The sequence below is a fragment of the Monodon monoceros genome, unplaced genomic scaffold, assembly GCF_005190385.1.
Source record: "Monodon monoceros isolate NGI ecotype Baffin Bay Population unplaced genomic scaffold, NGI_Narwhal_1 Super_Scaffold_7, whole genome shotgun sequence".
Classification (NCBI taxonomy): domain Eukaryota; kingdom Metazoa; phylum Chordata; class Mammalia; order Artiodactyla; family Monodontidae; genus Monodon; species Monodon monoceros.
In genome coordinates this window covers 56,133,403-56,145,996 of record NW_021703784.1, presented here as the reverse complement: position 1 = coordinate 56,145,996, position 12,594 = coordinate 56,133,403, and the positions used below count along the sequence as shown (strand labels likewise).

The following is a 12,594-nucleotide window of genomic DNA, read 5'->3' as shown; positions in this document are numbered from 1 at the left end:
ATTATGCACCATTTTTAATATACCAATTATACTTCAATAAAGCTAGAAGGGACCAACAAACACATGAAAGGATGCTCAGTATCACTAATCATTAGGGAAATGCAAATCAAAACTACAATGAGGTATCACCTCACACCAGTCAGAATGGCCATCATCAAAAAATCTACAAGCAATAAATGCTGGAGAGGGTGTGGAGAAAAAGGAACCCTTTTACACTGTTGGTGGGAATGTAAATTGATACAGGCACTATGGAGAACAGTATGGAGGTTCCTTAAAAAAACTAAAAATAGAACTACCATATGACCCAGCAATCCCACTACTGGGCATATACCCTGAGAAAACCATAATTCAAAAAGAGACATGTACCACAGTGTTCATTGCAGCACTATTTACAACAGCCAGGACATGGAAGTAACCTAAATGTCCATCGACAGATGATGGATAAAGAAGATGTGGCAAATATATACAATGGAATATTACTCAGCCATAAAAAAATGAAATGTTGTTATTTGTAGTGAGGTGGATGGACCTAGAGTCTGTCATACAGAGTGAAGTAAGTCAGGAAGAGAAAACTAAATACCATATGCTAACACATATGTATGGAATCTCAAAAAAAAAAATGGTTCCGAAGAACCTAGGCGTAGGACAGAAATAAAGACACAGACATAGAGAATGGACTTGAGGACACAGGGAGTGGGAGGGTAAGCTGGGACAAAGTGAGACAGTGGCACTATATACACTACCAAATGTAAAGTAGATAGCTAGTGGGAAGCAGCCACATAGCACAGGGAGATCAGCTCTGTGCTTTGTGACCACCTAGAGGGGTGGGATAAGGAGGGTGGGAGTGAGACCCAAGAGGGAGGAGGTATGAGGATATATGTATACGTATAGCTGATTCACTTTGTTATACAGCAGAAACTAACACACCATTGTAAAGCAATTATACTCCAAGAAAGATGTTAAAAAAGAAAGAAAAACATTTTGCTAAACATTAAAAAAAAAAAAGATGTTAAAAAAAAACAAAAACAAAGATGAACTTCCCATTAGGTTCAAACAGCTCCCTATACCCCTCCTTCATAGTATTATCCCAGTTTATACTTGGATTTTCAGTACCTCTTTGCTCACTTCCCCTCCCTGCAAACGTAAGCTCCATGAAGAAGGGGACTTGTCGTCCCTTTTTACCACTGTACCCCCAGACCTGCCACAGTACCTGGCCTGTGTAGAAACTCAACAGTGACTTAATAAATGGATAAGTGAGTCCTACTACAAAAAAAAAAAAAGCTAGAGGAGGAAAAGGAACATTGGGGATGGAGGGATGGAGTGCTTGGAGACGCCTCCTGTGTTGCAGGAGCTAGGCCCTGGGGAAGCTGTGTGTGCTTCAGGTCTTGAGTGCTACACAAACTACAGGAGCTTGTGGAGTCAGTGCAAACCAGGAACAAAACCCTCTTTTTCTGCAGTATCTCTCCTTTGCCCCCTATTGGCATAGCTTAACATCTTGCTGGCTGGCAAAGGAAAACTATTTAAAAGCCTCACCCAGTTTTGCAGAACATGAAATAAAGGGTGAATGAGAGCCAAGAGACAATAAGTTGCTAACTCACACAAAAAGTTAAAAAGAAAATAAATGATTAAAACTTCTATAATAGATGAAGATAATTACTAAAAATCAGAAGAGCCAACAAGTTGGATTCTTGCTGAAATAGTTGAAGCAATAAAACATTTATATTGTTTCTGAGTCCAATCATTCTATGAAACAAAAATCTCAAAATGGGCATCTTAATGGGCAATTAGAGGGGTTTTCAAGTAGCACTGACAGCATGATTTTTGCCTTTGACATCAACTTCAGAACCTAAACCTTACATAAAATGCAACTCCACTGAAAGTAGAAGAGCCAAGATCTGAGTTACTCTGATACTCCTTTTTCTGTTATGTCTGTGATATGCTATACTGCTTCTCAGGAAATGAGCTAGTATTAATAAATATGATAGAATCCCCCTAGAAGTCATCTACCAAAATTGTGGTACATCCAGTTACTGACTAGATAATCTTTCATAGCATCCTTTTATTTTACTCATTATTTCTGTTATGAACCAAAAATTTTAGCCTTAAATTTAACTCCAAAGGAATATTAAACTATTATTTGTTTTCGCTTATAAAATTGCGTGGCTTTATCTCGCATTTAGATTGTCTGCAGATGCTACCGCTACCCTATTCACATCTGTAATTGTTGTATGAGATTTTTAAGATTAATTCCTTCATAAATAATTAATAACATTTACCTTTGCCATTCTGAATACTGTGGAGACCATATCTGAATGGCTGTGTCCCTACATTCACAACTGCTATATTTGGCTAACATTGTGTGAGTGCCTGAGATATGTAGTGACACTCAGCAAGACAAAACTGTCTTTTGAAGTTGACTGACTCACCCACTCACAAAAGAAGACAGTAGAGACAGTGGTCTCTAGAAACACACCTTACTTACCTATTGCTATAGCATAGAAGGCCCATATGCAAATAAAAACCAAAGTTCCTGCTTTACTTCTCATTTTCAAAGCTTTGAGGTTTGACTTTGTTAAATAGATCCACTCATAAAGACTGGAACAGAAGCCAATAAAAATTAGCTTTGAACATGTTTCTAGTTTCTCAGAGCACTAAATTTGTGTTCATACTTCAAACAACTTTACATAACAAATTGTAAATAATAGTTAACGTTTGAATAGCACTTTACTCTTTTCAAAGTAGTTTTACATTCAGTGTCTCAGTTAATCCTCAAAGCAATCCAGAATAGTAACTGATATTCTTATCTTCATTTTATAGATGTTGAAACTTTATCTGAGAGATTAAGTAGCTAATCCAAGTCCACATAGTAAAAAATAAACTGGGGCTGCAATTCATCTTGTGACGTCAAACTTTACTACATTACAATGCTTAAAATTGTTTTCCTGTTTTATGGATGGGGAAACTGAGGCATAGAGCAGTTAAATGATTTGTCCAGAGTTTCAAGCTTAGGTTTAAAATAAAGGTATATGTTTATGTAATTGTACTAAATGTGTGGAATAGTGAAGGTGTGATGTAAAGGAAAATTAGAAAATTTTGGTTCTTAGTCCTTAAACTTCCATTTATCAGAAGAGCTAGCTGTGTGGCTACACTGCGGGGCTGGGGTGTTAGGACGTTTACGTAGGTACATTTGCAAGATGGTCCAGTAGACCTTTACAGTCCTAGGACTGTTAGTTACAGATCAAAAGAGAGAGTTAGGAAATAAAACTACCTTTACAGTGTTGTCAGAGTACATTCCATGCTTTTTTTCCTTCTCTTTGCAGAGATGTTGGCAATGTGGTTGAAGCCATGTATGGGGACCTTCCTCCTCCAATTATGCTCATTGGACATAGCATGGGTGGTGCTATTGCAGTCCACACAGCATCATCCAACCTGGTACCAAGCCTCTTGGGTCTGTGCATGATCGATGTTGTGGAAGGTAAGTTTTTTAGTGCTGAGCAAATCAAAATCTTTGACTTACAGAAAGCATCCATGGTAGATTATTGTTATTTTGTTTTTATTTATTATATATGACTTCTCTCATCTCGAAGTATGTTCCTCTGTCTTTTATATCTTTTTTTTAATGTTATTTTGTGGCAGAGGCATTCCCAGTATTTTTTTATTGGGATACAATTGACATATAACTTTGCATTAGTTTCAGCTGTACAAAATAATGATTTAATACATGTATATATTGTGAAATGATCAACACAATATATCTAGTTAACATCTATCACCACACATAGTTACATATTTTTTTTCTTGTGATGAGAACTTTTAAGATCTATTCTCTTAGCAACTTTCAAATATGCAGTACAGTATTAACTATAGTCACCATGCTGTATGTTACATCCCTAGGACTTATTTATTTTATAACTGGAAGATCATACTTTTCACACCTTCACCCATTTTGCCCACACCCCACATTATGTAATAATTTTACATGTCATCAAAAACTCTTCATAAACATCTTTTATGGCTGCATAATATTTCAGTTGTATGTATGTCCCATAATTTTATTTAACATATAAAAAGAAACTGCCATGTCTTTTATGACCCAGCATCAGAAGTCACACTATTGCTCATATAAGTCAGCCAGCCCTATTCAGTGTGGAGGGACTGTTGAATACCAGGAGGCAAAAACCACTGGAGGCCATCTTGGAAGCTGGCTATCACATCAGTCTTCTGAATTTTCTTAAACTGCTTCTTTTTTTTCCCCAAGTGCCACTTAATTCTGCTGTCGTTGAGGGGAGATGTACACAGTTGACACATTAAGTATAAATGCTCAGAATATCTTAAGTGTTGTGGTTAAAATTTTTTGTTTAACATCTAGGTACAGCCATGGATGCACTTAATAGCATGCAGAATTTCTTACGTGGTCGTCCTAAAACCTTCAAGTCTCTGGAGAATGCTGTTGAATGGAGGTAACCCACAAATCTTTATTGTCTATATTTTAAATGTTAGATTGTAGCTTTCCTTTTTCATCAGCTCAAGCACCAGGTTGAAAGGAATATTTTAGTTCCTATGCCTTAGCTTTATTGTAGTATCAGGTATGGAAACATTTACATAAGGAGCAGATTTTTTAAAAAATATTTTAAATGTTTCAGACTTGGCTCAGTTCTCTAAAACCCATCCTTTTTCCAGTACACTATAGTACCTCCTAGAATCTTAATAATTATGGATCATCTGCTGTCTGGCTGTTCCCATCTCTAAGGTGGGAGTTTGGACTAAATGAGATTCTAAGGCCTTTTCCATCTCTGATGCTCCATGGCTCTAGATTCACTTTCTGTGTTCCAGAGAAGATGGAGAAACAGATGGTCGTGGGTTTCCTTTTCAGTTTTTATTTGGTTTTTGCATAAGTAAAAACCCTTTGGCTAAATGGTTCTCATAAAAATTACTGACAGAATTGGCTATGGCTTCCACTTAAGTAAAGGCTGTTCAGTTATTAATTATACACTAATTCAATCAATTATTTGAATATTTATTAAATGCATTTATATTTATTGAACACTTTGTGCTAAAGGGTAATGATTCAAAGATGAGTAAAGCACTATCCCTCCCCCCAGGATATCAGTCTTGGGATAAAATATCTTTAGTGTCCTGTCTTCCTACCTATCCCTTAAAATCCATTTCTAGTCCCCTCTTCAGAACCCTTCTTATAACTCCTACAAACCACCCAGGTCCCTCCTTCAGCAAAATTGCTAAAGACCTTTAAGTATGTATTATATTGTACTGTTTACCCCTTAAGTCTTCTAATCCTCCTTTAAGGGATATGCTTATATTGTTAATTTTCATTTCTGTCTTAATGCCCTTCCTGCATCATAAGGTCAGAAGCTATTCTCTATTTCTTTTGTACTTTCATATAGCATATAGCATACTGCTGGCTGCTTTAGCAGGCAGAATGTATCTGTTTACTGAGTCAGAGATATCAAGTGGAAATTAAGGACCTGGTAAATATATCCTGGGGATTCCTCCTAGGACAGAGGATCTCATGCCAAATATGGCTTGCCAGAATGATATTTGTGTTTGATATGGTTGCTTTTGCCTCCCTGTTCACTACTGTGATGCAAGATGTACTCTTGGAAGCACCAAAAATCTCTCCATCTTGAGCAGCCACACTGAGAATGCGGCTGCTGCCAGCTCAACATGAACCTTGGGCACCCTGCCTGCTTCCCCAGTAACAACTAGTGAGAAAATTATTCCAAATAACTTAAAATTTATTCAGTAAACATTTTTTTTTTTCAGTACCTAAGATGTGTCAGTGCCTGATCTAAGAACTGGGGATGAATCAGGCTTAGTTCCTATCATCAAAAAACTGGGAACATACATACAAGTAAATGCATAAACACACTACAATGAAGAAGGTACAGAAGACAGGCACCCAAACCAGCCTGGGGGTCATGATGAACCTTTTGTTAAGGGGAGACAGAGTCTTGATTCTAGTGCCAGATGTAGGGTAGAATAGACATTCCACTTGTTGAATGTTAAAATATTCTGGGTTCTATGAGAGCCATTGATTTCTAGACACTTTCTGAGCCTAAGAATCAGAAAGAATACAGTGAAGTTTTTGTTAATTATGTTTTGTGTCTGCTGGATATCTGAATCAAGTTTATGACTCATGGCCATTTTGGATATTCTAGATAATTTTTTTTTTAAAAAAAGGTGTTGAAATACAAGACCGATCTATTTAAATTCAGTAAAGATTTAAAGCAAAGTGAATTTCTGCTTTTGCCCTCTTGGTCATCCAAATGAGAGGCAGTAGGGTGTAGTCATTAAGAGCCTGGGCTTTGAAATTTGAAAAAGAATAGATACAGGTGTACGTATAACTGAATCACTTTACTGTACACCTGAAACTAACACAACATTGTTAATCAACTATACCCCAATTTAAAAAGTTTAAAAAAAAAAAAAAAGAGCCTGGGCTTTGAGGTCTGATACGGATTTGCGTCTTGGTTCCACCACCTGGCTGTTCTGAGGAAAACAGAATAGGGGAAGGAGTGGAGAGTAGGGGTGATAACAAAAGTGAGAAATTGGTTAGGAAATAATTATAGCTGTAGGAAAGAGTAATGATGGTAATCATAGACTATGATGGCAACAGAGGAAGTTATGTGGTCATATTTGGAATGTATTTTGAAGGTAGAGCTGACAGAACTACCTTATGGATAGTGTGTTGGGAGAGGGGGTTGGGGGAGATGCAGTATTCAAGGATGACTTCTAGGTTTTTAGCCTAAGCAGTTGGTGAATGGTAGAGACGAAGAGCAGCAGATTTGAGAGCAGGGTATCAGGATTTTTGTTTGGATAAGCTGAAATGCTTATTATACATCTAAGTGAAAATGTTAAGTAGGCACTTGTATACACTAGTTAGAAGAGGTTGAGCTAGAGATAGATTGGAGAATCATCATCACATAGGTAACATTTAAAGCCAAAATATTGAATGCAGTCACCTAGTTGATAGAAAAAGATCCAAGAACTGAGCCTTGGGTTGCTCTACAATATTGAGAGCTTGGGAAGGAAAGGAAGATCCAACAAAAGAAACTGAAAAGACACAGTTGGTGAGATAGAAGGAAAGCAAGAGAGCAGCATAGCAAGTGTTTATAGAAAGAAGGAGAGGGGATCTAGGTCAAATGCTGCTGAGAGATCAAGTAAGGTAAAGACTAAGAAATGACCATTAGGATGGTCATTGGCATGATGGAGGTGACCTTGACAAAGGAAATCTCAGAAAGTAGGAGATAAAAACCTGATATAAGTTGGGGATATTGGTTGAGGAAAGGATGGGAGGTGACAAAGTGGAGAAAGCATGTAAGATAACATTTTTGAGAAGTTTTGTTGTATAGGAGAGCAGAGAAATGGGTTAGTATCTAGAAGTGAATATGGGGTTGAAAATGTTTTTAAAGGCTAGAGAAGGTTTTTATTTTTATTTATTTTTTGATGTGTATCATTTAAAAAATATATTCATTCATTCATTAAAATTCATTCATTCATTTAGCTAGCTAGCTACCTGTGCTGGGATCTTTAGCTGTGGCATACAAACTCTCAGTTATAGCATGTGGGACCTAATTCCCTAACCAGGGATGGAACCTGGGCCCCCTGCATTGGGAGCGCGGAGTGTTAGCCACTGGACCACCAGGGAAGTCCCCTAGAGGATGTTTTTAAAGGATGTTTTATAGTATTCACTAGAGAAAAAAATAACGACATAAGGAAGAGACGGGATAAGTAAAGGAAACGAGGTCTTCATAAACAAGAGAGAATGGGAAACCAGTGCCCAACATTGGCCTTGAATAGGAACAGAGATATTTCACCTATTAAACAGTCTTCAAAGGCAGAGTATATGATTATAAATACTAGTGGATTTGTAGATTCAGTTTGTGGTAGAAAAACGACATAGTAGTTCTGATTGCCTCTGTTTATCATTAAAATAAGAAACAAAGTCATTATATAAGGGGGGGTACACTAAAATTTTATGTGATTTTTTTGTTTGTTTTAAGCTAAAAAATGAGATTTGAAGAAATGTGTTCTTGTGGGCCTGCTTCAGGTGGTGTTTTCAGTTCCGCCTGGGGCATGTAGTCTTTTTGCTTGGGCCTTAGCCAACTCTGAGAAGACTAATCTATATTTATAGAGTCAGAGCTCCTAAGTTCTATCATGGCATGGAAGACCCTCTAGGAGCTAGCCCCTGCATGCCTATCCTTATTCTGTCACACTACTCCTTTACTCTCCTCTGCTCCTCCTTGCACTCTGCCTTCTAAAATCATCATCCTGCTGACTTTTTCACATCACAACGTGCCTTCTGCCTGTTTTGCTCTGACCACCAGCTTTTATCTTCCGCTTAACTTATCTTCAGTCCTCAGTTTAGGCAAGACATTTGGGAAGCTTTCTCTAACCTCATTTAGAATAAAGTGGTTCCTTTGAACCTTGCCTTATTATATTAAAATTATTTGTTGTGTTTCTTTCCCCCACTGAATTATGTGCTTCTTGAGCACAGGCCTGGCACATAGTATCCTACGGGTAAATATTTGCAGAACTGAAGTGATTTTAATGCCTTTACTTAATTTTTACTGCTTGGCTTATAGCCATAATAACCAGGTGGGAAGTAGTGGTAGTCTCCATGGTAAGCTACATTGGTAACCACACCTTTTTAGTAGATCGCACAGAATCTGCAGAATTATTGATTTGACCCTGGTGACATGATAAGATGGATGCTGAATAACCTCCTCTCTCCCGTCTCACTGTTCTCTTCTAGTGTGAAGAGTGGCCAGATTCGAAATCTGGAGTCTGCCCGTGTCTCAATGGTTGGCCAAGTCAAACAGTAGGTCTTATTTTGCCCCCTTGGGCTGGTTAGAGGCTGAAACAGGGTGAGGGAATTACAGATTGCTTTTATTGTCATATACCTATTCTACCATCTTGATGAATGCCTTCATTATTTTAGATAATTTTTATAAGTGAGCTCATTAGGGCCAGCTATATAGATTTTCTTTCTTCTTTTTTGAAGAAATCCCAAAGCCAAATAATGTCTTCTATATAATACTGGATTACCTTATTAGCACAATCGTAGGTGTTAAAAGGTGAAGAATACCAGAGAAAGGATGTTAAATTAAGTGTTCACTCTAGTGCTGGCAGCTATGGTTTCATTATTTTTTTTTTAACATCTTTATTGGAGTATAATTGCTTTACAATGGTGTGTTGGTTTCTGCTGTATAACAAAGTGAATCAGCTATATGTATACATATATCCCCATATCTCCTTCCTCTTGCGTCTCCCTCCCACCCTCCCTATCCCACCCCTCTAGGTGGTCACAAAGCACCGAGCTGATCTCCCTGTGCTATGCGGCTGCTTCCCACTAGCTATCTGTTTTACATTTGGTAGTGTATATATGTCCATGTAACTCTCTCACTTTGTCCCAGCTTACCCTTCCCACTCCCTGTGTCCTCAAGTCCATTCTCTATGTCTGCATCTTTATTCCTGTCCTGCCCCTAGGTTCTTCAGAGCCATTTTTTTTTTTAAGATTCCATATATATGTGTTAACATATGGTATTTGTTTTTCTCTTTCTGACTTACTTCACTCTGTATGACAGACTCTAGGTCCATCCACCTCACTACCAATAGTTCAATTTCATTTCTTTTTATGGCTGAGTAATATTCCATTGTATATATGTGCCACATCTTTATCCATTCATCTGTGAATGGACACTTAGGTTGTTTCCATGTCCTGGCTATTGTAAATAGTGCTGCAATGAACACTGTGGTACATGTCTCTTTTTGAATTATGGTTTTCTCAGGGTATATGCCCAGTAGTGGGATTGCTGGGTCATATGGTAGTTCTATTTTTAGTTTTTTAAGGAACCTCCATACTGTTCTCCATAGTGGCTGTATCAGTTTACATTACCACCAACAGGGCAAGAGGGTTCCCTTTTCTCCACACCCTCTCCAGCATTTATTGTTTGTAGATTTTTTGATGATGGCCATTCTGACCGGTGTAAGGTAATAGATACCTCATTGTAGTTTTGTTTTGTTTTTAATTTATTTATTTTTGACTGCGTTGGGTCTTCGTTGCTGCACATAGGCTTTCTCTAGTTGTGGTGAGTGGGGGCTACTCTTCGTTGCAGTGCGTGGGCATCTCATTGGGGTGGCTTCTCTTGTTGCGGATCCTGGGCTCTAGGCACGTGAGTTTCAGTAGTTGTGTCATGTGGGCTCAGTAGTTGTGGCTCGCGGGCTCTAGAGCGCAAGCTCAGTAGTTGTGGCACATGGACTTAGTTGCTCCACGGCATGTGGGATCTTCCCAGACCAGGGCTTGAACCTGTATTCCCTGCATTGCAGGCAGATTCTTAACCACTGTGCCACCAGGGAAGCCCTCATTGTAGTTTTGATTTGCATTTCACTAATGATTAGTGATGTTGAGTGTTCTTTCATGTGTTTGTTGCCAATCTGTATATCTTCTTCGGAGAAATGTCTTTTTAGGTCTTCTCCCCATTTTTGGATTGGGTTGTTTTTTTTTTGATATTGAGCTGCATGAGCTGCTTGTATATTTTGGAGATTAATCCTTTGTCAGTTGCTTCATTTACAAATATTTTCTCCCATTCTGAGGGTTGTCTTTTCGTCTTGTTTATGGTTTCCTTTGCTGTGCAAAAGCTTTTAAGTCTCATTAGTTTCCATTTGTTTATTTATTTATTTTTTTTGTTTGTTTGTTTGTTTGCAGTACGCGGGCCTCTCACTGTTGTGGCCTCTCCCGCTGCGGAGCACAGGCTCCAGACGCGCAGGCTCAGCGGCCATGGCTCACGGGCCTAGCCACTCCGCAGCATGTGGGATCTTCCTGCACTGGGGCACGAACCCGAGTCCCCTGCATTAGCAGGTGGACTCTCAACCACTGCGCCACCAGGGAAGCCCTATTTTTGTTTTTATTTCCATTTCTTTAGGAGGTGGGTCAAAAAGGACCTTGCTGTGATTTATGCCATAAAGTGTTCTGCCTATTTTCCTCTAAGAATTTGATAGTGTCTGGCCTTACATTTAGGTCTTTAATCCATTTTGAGTTTATTTGTGTATGGTGTTAGGAAGTGTTCTAATTTCATTCTTTTACACGTAGCTGTCCAGTTTTCCCAGCCCCACTTATTGAAGAGGCTGTCTTTTCTCCATTGTATATTCTTGCCTCCTTTATCAAAGATGAGGTGACCATATCTGTGTGGGTTTATCTCTGGGCTTTCTGTCCTGTTTCATTGATATATATTTCTGTTTTTGTGCCAGTATATGGTTTTATTCTGATAAGAGTCTCCTTCTAAGCCAAACCTGGTTGTAAGGAAATTATATTATAAAAGCTTTCGCATAGCCTGGGTGAAAGCCAGATGTTAAGGTAGAGCTAAGATTATTTAGCCCAATTGATCCTCCTAGATAGGGTTACATCAGTCCTGGGTATTGCTATATAGTCACAAAATAAACTTTAGGTGAATTGGGAAAATGTTGCCCACCAGGACAAACACTACAAGAGTTGATGAAAATGATAATGGCATTATTGAATGCCTGCTATTTGCCAGGCACTGTGCAAGGTATTTTATATACACTATGTAAAATTTAAACCCTTGGGTAATGGAAATCTTTCAGACATACACAAGTAGAATAATATAATGAACCTCAATGTACCCATTGCCCATTTTCAACAGTTATGAACTCATGGACAGTCTTGTTTCATCTGTGCCCCTATTTACTTCCCCTAAGGACAAAATATATTGAAAGAAATTTCAGATAAACATAATTTCCTCTGTAAGATTTTGGTATGCTCTAAAAGGTAAGGACACTTTAAGCACAGTCACAAGACTGCTGTCACACCTAAAAAAATTAACAGTTCCTTAATATCATCAAAGGTCTTTAGTATTCACTTACCTGATTATCTCATACATTTTTTTAGTTCAAACCAGAATTATAATAGGGTAAATACATAGCAATTGATTGATAAATCTCTTAAGTATCTTTAATCTATAGGTTCCACTTCTCTCTCTCTCTCTTTTTTTTCCTGGCAATTTATTCATTGAGGAAACCTAGTTGTTTGCCCTTTAGAACTTCCCACAATCTAGATTTGCTGATTGATTCCTCAAGGTGTAATTTAACATGTTCCTTTATTCCCTATATTTTCTGTAAATTGTTAGATCAGAGGTTTGATCGATCTTAGGTTTGTTTGTTGTTATTTTGGTTTTTTTTATTTGTTTGCAAGTATAGGTGATATCATATACTGCCATCAGGAGGCACATAATGGTCTGGTTGTCTCTTTTATTTTTTTAATGTTAGTAGCCATTGATGATCACTACCTAGATTCATTCATTCATTCATTCATTTGCACTATCTCATTTAATCCTTACCATACCTCTTCAAGGTAACTATCATTTTATAGGGGAGGAAATGGAAGTTCAGAAAGGTAAAGTGACTTTCCCGGGATCACTAGCTAATGAATGATAGAGCTCATATTCAGATTCCCGTGTATTTGACTTCAAGGCCTATATTATGGATTTTATATCCATAATATAAAAAGGGAAAGGGAAATTTGCGTAGTAATATCTGGCAGGCACAATGCAGAGGTTT

The 12,594-nt window shown here is 38.0% G+C and overlaps 1 protein-coding gene across 2 annotated transcripts in view; it reads left to right on the top strand.

Annotated features, from left to right (window-relative positions):
* Positions 1–12,594, top strand: part of PPME1 (protein phosphatase methylesterase 1) — a 76,428-nt gene that overhangs the window by 47,600 nt on the left and 16,234 nt on the right. For both annotated transcript variants that reach the window (XM_029208604.1, XM_029208605.1), the window contains exons 6-8: positions 3,321–3,475; positions 4,370–4,460; positions 8,774–8,839. In XM_029208604.1, the coding sequence (XP_029064437.1) occupies positions 3,321–3,475; positions 4,370–4,460; positions 8,774–8,839 (312 nt within the window). The remainder of the gene's footprint in view (positions 1–3,320; positions 3,476–4,369; positions 4,461–8,773; positions 8,840–12,594) is intronic.